This window comes from Galeopterus variegatus, unplaced genomic scaffold, assembly GCF_000696425.1.
Source record: "Galeopterus variegatus unplaced genomic scaffold, G_variegatus-3.0.2 Scaffold632, whole genome shotgun sequence".
NCBI lineage: Eukaryota > Metazoa > Chordata > Mammalia > Dermoptera > Cynocephalidae > Galeopterus > Galeopterus variegatus.
In genome coordinates, this window is record NW_007726743.1 from 178435 (window position 1) to 185074 (window position 6640).

The 6640-nt window shown below is 56.1% G+C and overlaps 1 protein-coding gene across 1 annotated transcript in view; it reads right to left on the reverse strand.

The window, feature by feature from the left end:
- The window catches only part of TRPV2 (transient receptor potential cation channel, subfamily V, member 2), a 20807-nt gene extending 15121 nt beyond the window's left edge, over positions 1-5686 (reverse strand). The window contains exons 1-4 of the mRNA XM_008570800.1: positions 5487-5686; positions 3055-3188; positions 875-1165; positions 88-386 (exon numbers count right to left, since the gene is read on the reverse strand). Coding sequence (XP_008569022.1) covers positions 88-386; positions 875-1165; positions 3055-3188; positions 5487-5686 — 924 coding nt within the window. The remainder of the gene's footprint in view (positions 1-87; positions 387-874; positions 1166-3054; positions 3189-5486) is intronic.
- Positions 5687-6640: the final 954 nt, after the last annotated feature.

Sequence of the window (6640 nt, forward strand, 5' to 3'; positions counted from 1 at the left end):
AAAAAAAAAAAAAAAAGAAATTTCGGGGCGAGTCCTGCTGCTCGCTGGAGTAGTGGGGAGGGGCGGGGTATGGGGACAGCCACTCACCTCGATTTTGCCCTCTTTAGCAGCCAGCTTCAGGGGTGTGAAGCCTTGCAGGTTGGGGATGTCCTCAAGCTGCACGGGGGGGCAGAGGCTGGCCCCGGCTTGGAGGAGCCTGTCGTACATGCGGATCACCAGCGCGCTGTTCTCAGCTGAGTTGTCTGCGATCATCACCAAGGCGTGCAGGGCTGTGTTGCCCAGGGAGTCGGTGGCCTGCAAGCTGGCACACTGGTGCGGGTTCTCCAGGAGGTAGGTCACTACATCCCACTGCTTGGTGCATGCCGCCAGAGAGAGGGGCAACTCGCCTGTGGGCAAGGGGCAGCTTGGGCCTCAGGCCTCCAGCCTCCCCCTGCCTACTCCTCAAACTCCTTGAACAGAAGGCCAGGCCTCCTTGAAGCAGGTCAGGCTTCTTTACCATCTAAGGGGGCAGAACAGGGACCAGCCAATGAGGGTCCCCATCTCCCCTGCCTCTTTTTCTCTTCTTTGCCAGAGCTCAGGCACACTACTCCTTTATGCAGGCTCTGCCTGGTCGAATCTCAACACATGCCAGTTCTAGCAGCCACTCCCCTCCTCAGGTCGGGCCTTGGGTGCATGCCAAGCCTCCTCAGCCAGAAAAGGATAAAACATCTCTTAAGACAAATTGCTTTTATTGGCAGCCTAGGGGTTAGAAGCATGGCATCAGCGTCAGACAGACCTGGGTTTAAGTGCCAGCTCTGCCACACACTAATCATGTGACCTTGGACAGGGCCTCATCCCCTCTGTACCTCAATTTATCCAAGAAAGACTCACTCACCAAAATAGAAGCAAGTCCCTTGGTTTTTCTGGAAAAAGAGGCCACAGGCCCGGGCATGCACGTCAGCCCCATTCTCCACCAGAAGCTTCACGCACTGCAGGCTCCTCTTCTCAATGGCAATGTGCAGGGCACTGTGGCCTCGGTAGTACTCATCCGTGCACTGGGCATTGACCAGGGGCCGGGGATTGCCGGAGTCCCTGTCAATCTGCAGCAGTGGCAGGATGCAGGCATTGACCCCATCCTGAAGATTAAGCACAGCCTTCATCAGGCACGTCTTCCCTGTGGAGCCCTCTGTGGGAAAAAAGTGAGGGGAAGGAACACCGGGGTGCTGGAGCAGTTGGGCGGCACACCAGCTCGTACAGCAAGCCCAGGCCCCAGAGCAGCCCTTGGGAGGATAAAAAAGATTGCTACGCACAATGGGTGGGAGTACAAGCATGCTGCAGGCTTTAAGGCTCCAGGCACAGGTGTTAAAATATCAACAGAAATGACTATAATTTCTGCCCCAGATGCCAGGTTTCTAAGACATAATTCATTCCATGTGCAACATCTTCTATACAAGAACATCTGGAGCAGTATTTGTAAGTGGCTCCACTGCTTAATGGCTCTGTCTCCTCCAGTAAGTCATTTGGCCTCTCTTAACCTCAGTTTTTCCTCACTGTAAAATGGGAGTAGTCCCGGGTCAGTGTAAAAATCAAATGGGATAATATAAACAAGGTGCTTAGCACACAGAAGGCCTGGCACATAGCAAGTTGAGGCCAAAAATAACAACCTAAATGGTCATTGATAAGGAATTGGTTAACTGAATGATGGTAAATCTACACAATGGAAAACTCACTCTGCAGTGGTTAACGTGACCGAGTTAGATGTATACAGAAATGGAAAATGCTTCAAGATATATTAAGTGGGGGCCGGCCCATGGCTCACTCGGGAGAGTGCGGTGCTGATAACACCAAGGCCCCGGGTTTGGATCCCATATAGGGATGGCCGGTTCGCTCACTGGCTGAGCGTGGTGCTGACAACACCAAGTCAAGGGTTAAGATCCCCTTACCGGTCATCTTTTAAAAAAAAAAAAAAGATATAGTGGGCCGGCCCGTGGCTCACTCGGGAGAGTGCGGGGCTGATAACACCAAGGCCACGGGGTCGGGTCCCATATAGGGATGGCCGGTTCGCTCACTGGCTGAGCGTGGTGCTGACAACACCAAGTCAAGGGTTAAGATCCCCTTACCGGTCATCTTTTAAAAAAAAAAAAAAGATATAGTGGGCCGGCCCGTGGCTCACTCGGGAGAGTGCGGGGCTGATAACACCAAGGCCACGGGGTCGGGTCCCATATAGGGATGGCCGGTTCGCTCACTGGCTGAGCGTGGTGCTGACAACACCAAGTCAAGGGTTAAGATCCCCTTACCGGTCATCTTTTAAAAAAAAAAAAAAGATATAGTGGGCCGGCCCGTGGCTCACTCGGGAGAGTGCGGGGCTGATAACACCAAGGCCACGGGGTCGGGTCCCATATAGGGATGGCCGGTTCGCTCACTGGCTGAGCGTGGTGCTGACAACACCAAGTCAAGGGTTAAGATCCCCTTACCGGTCATCTTTTAAAAAAAAAAAAAAAAGATATATTAAGTGGGAGGGGTGCACATTACAAATTGGTATATATGGCAAGATCCTATTTATGTAAATATATATCTAACATATTAAGAAAGTCTAAAAAGTTGTATCCCAAACCATTAACAGGGGTCCAGGATGACAGATCGTCTTTTTTATCCTCGGCATTATACATTTCCTTACTGTTTAAAACTTCTAGAGTTTATTTTTCCAATCAGCCAAAACAAAAGGTATTTAGATTTTGGACAAAGAGTCCTTTGAGATGGGTGAAGTGTATGGTATATGTATTATATATTATATCTCAACAACAGTTATTTTTTTAAATGCTTTGAGTATCCATTCAGCCACTGAAATGGGCTAGAGGTGGCAGAGGGAGCTGGGGGCCCGGCAGGGCAGGTAGAAGTGGGAGACGCAGCCAATACCATCAGGGGCTGTCCCCAGTCAGCTCCATCCACAGCGTCCCCTAACAGCCCTTTTGGCAGGAGAGCTGCCAAGAACACTCATCCCTCAGCTCCCGACCACAGTCCAGGACCACCCAGTCAGCCCAGCTTTCAGCCCTGGCCCCACAGGGCACGGTCTACCTGTGTACTCCGAGTCAGTGAGGTATTTGCTGGTCCGGCGCAGGTATTCTGGTAGCCCAGCCAGATCCTCGGGGACACCCCTGGAGACCACGCCGAAGAGCCAGTCACGGTCAAAGCGGTTTTGGTCTGGCTGGCTGTGGGGGATGTGGTTTGTGACTCATGGCAGAGAAGGCCCACAGGCCCACAGAAGACTGCCCAGCCCAGAGAGCCGTTTCAGGGAGCCCTGTAAGCACCGCACATCCCTCAGGCCCAAGAGCCCTGGGGGATTCCTTCGGCGGTCCTCTGCCCTCCTGGGGCCAACCAAAGAGACCCCAAGCACCAGAGCTCCAGGAGGAGGAGGAGGGGCGTGTGCGGCCCTGATCTGCTTCATCCCCACGACTCCAGTCGGCAGGGATGTTTTTAGCCCTTGAGCTTGTCCTTTGCCGGTGACTGATGCACCCCCCTCTCTACAGACGCATTATCCCACGGGGTCTGTTTCAGCACACATGACATGTGGCAGCTCTCGAGCTTGTCTCTGGATCTGGATGGGTTGCAGGAGGTGCCCACAGACTGACAGTGGCTGCATGCTCCACTGGCCTAGGACGAGGAATGGAGAAAAGCCACCTTCTCGACATGTGGCAGCTCTCGAGCTTGTCTCTGGATCTGGACGGGTTGCAGGAGGTGCCCAGAGACTGACAGTGGCTGCATGCTCCACTGGCCTAGGACGAGGAATGGAGAAAAGCCACCTTCTCCTCTCCAAAGCCATCTACTGACTAATCAAGGGGTCTTCTGAACCTCTAACCCTCACTTCAGCCTTGAGGGTCAGGTATCCTGCTTTTCTCCATTAGACAAACAGGGAGGGAAAATAACTTGCTCAGAGACACACAGTGCAGAAATAGGGCTCTCATGGGGGTTGTCTAACTCTGGCCCTGACTCTGAGCCCCCAGAGAGATTCTGGGCTGAGCAGCAAGTGGTTTCCCAGATTATCATGTGGGCCCAGCACTGAAATGCATCTGACGCTCATGGAGTTTTACTGAGAAGCTACACTTCTGGGAAATCTCTCCCACAGACCCAAGGGGCCTTGTAACTCATCAGAACCCATCAGAGTCTAGTGACAGGGAAGCGGGGTACGGGGGGGTGCTCCCTCCTGAGCTGTGTCACTATTCACAGGGGCCAGTTCATCTCTGGGATCCTGGCACCATGACCAGCAGCTATGAAGGGACTAAGGGTGGCTCTTTGGTGCCTTGGGGACCCTCAGCTTCCAGCTAAATGTCTCCTGTGGTATGGGAGTCAAGCAAGGGTTGGACTCTGGTGCATGAGGTGATCGTTAGGGTCAGTCAAGTTTTAAGCAGCATGGCTGCAACTGTGACTAGAGCCAACCCCTGCTTCCTCAACGCCAGGAAGCTGCATGTCAGCCTCGCCCTGGCCAGACATGCTGTCATCCACCCAGAAGACCACACGGCCACCGCATGACCAAGAGGGTTCTGCTGCTGACTTCAGAGCCCTGCAAGCGTCCTGGGAGAGGAAGTGGTCATTTGGACAAAATGCTTCCTGCTACCAGGGTGGCATCACGGTGCTGGGGTAGGGAAGCCCAGTGAGTGGCTATCTACAGGCTCCAAAGGCCATCACGGGGCCGTTTTGCCTCTGTTGGGCAGGCTACACTGCTCCCAGAAGCTCCCCGTGCACCCTCTCCTGCCCTGGTGCCACCTTAGACCATGGTCCTCCAGCACAAACAGTACAGGGGCTCTAGCCTGGGAGGCCAAGGCTGGTAGCTGCATCTCTAGCATGATGAGGGAGGAAGGGGCTTCCCTGGCAGAGCCTTGCCTGGCCTGTGAGGATTTTCCAGCCTTGCAGGGCAGGACTCACACTCAGGGGGATGCCAGGGGCAGCCTCCAGCCCACAGCAGCACTGGCGGCAGGACTCCCAGGGAGAGTGGGCTCACACAGTCTGAACTGGTAGAGAGACCACCGGAAAATCAAAGCACAGACGACCATCACCCTCAGTCCTTAGAGTCCACATCCCCTGGGTGCCAGGTTCCGCCTTGAGGCAGAACCAGGGAGCACCCAGGACACTTCCAGATGTCCTTGACCCTCTCCCTGGATGGAGTGTGGATCCTGCTGCCATCCCCCACAGGGACCATGGCAAGGGTGGGGGTTGGGGCACAAACAAGGAGGATTTGAAGATGGGTTGAGCACTTAGAGCCAGAAGAATGTGTCCCTACATAGGAGAACATGACCTCCGAGGGCAGAAGGCCAAGAACGGGGAAGGTTCCAGAAGGAGCCACCCCAGAGAGCAGAGCAGAGGTCAGCCTGTGGGGCTCAGGAGCCATCAGAGCCAGACCGAGGATGCTGTAGGCTATGGGTAAAGGACACTGTTGCTGGGAGGCCACCAAGCCTGACTCCGGTGCTCTGCAGGAGTTGAGCGGGGTGCCCCACCCCCATCCACCTCCTCACCTGGCACCTGCTTCCTTTCGGTAATTGAGGTTCACTTTGATCTGAGGGGAGAAGTTCCGGTCCTCGCCCTGGTACGGTGATTCCATGGGGGGTGGCCCATCCCCATAGCCCCTCTTTCCTTTGTCCACCTCAGCGCCATCTTCCTGGCCTCTGTCTGTCGTCTCCAGCCTGAAGGCTGGAGAGCTGGAGGGCGAGGTCATCCTAAGGGGAGGAGGCCGCTGGTCCAGCTGGAACCTCTGTGGGGATGGATGTGTCAGGGGTGCCTTCTTCCTCCCAGCCCCGGGGTAGCGTGGGCCTGGCTGGGGCCTGGCTGGGGCCTGCAGAGATGTTGAGAACCGGCAAGCAAGTTCATCCACCCTCTGCAGGGAGCCGGAGGGGAAGTGAGCAGGGGGGAGGGGGCCGAGCACCGGGAGAGGGCGAGGCCTGTGGCGGGAGGGTGGCCCTGGAACAGGGGAGGGCCCAACGGGGCTGCCTCTTTGACGGGGTCCCACAGGAAGAGCCATGAGTGTCCCTGACCTTCCCTCTAGGACTGGTATCTGAGGCCTCGGCCCGGTGCAGGGGTGACAGACGTCGGCGTTAACAACGCAGCCCTTTCTCTACACGTCTTGCCCAGGGGCCGACGTTTGCAACAGACGGAAGTGCAGCTGCTGGGGGGCGCGAGGCATGGCCCTGCCACAGAGGGGAGATTCGGGGACGTGGAGAAAGCCACCGGTCTATCAGCCCCTCATCTGGCTGCCAGGACAAGCAAGGCTCAGGGGACGGAAGTGGCTCCCCAGGGCCGCCGGCTGTTGGCAGAGCCGGGTCTAAAACCACCTCATTCTGCGGTGATGTTCTCAGTTCTCAGACCTTTCAGGGCCTGCCTGTGTTTTCGGTCTGACTCATCTCTGAGGGCATCGAATGCCACCTCCCTGTGTCGCAGGGTCTCTAGGGGCTTCAGAGTAGGGAGGGAGGCCACCCGCCTCGCGTAAGGCTGGCCCTAGGGAGGCCGGGCTGACAGCACAGTGTCACCCTCACAGGAAAAGGGAATCCTCAGCCTCCATCACACGGCACGGGTGGGGCCCAGTCAGGGGTGCGAGCCCCTGTGCCCCCACAGTGGGCAGGAGCAGAAGGAAGGAAGGGTCAGAGACGGGTCGGGAGGCAGGAGGGGGGGAGGG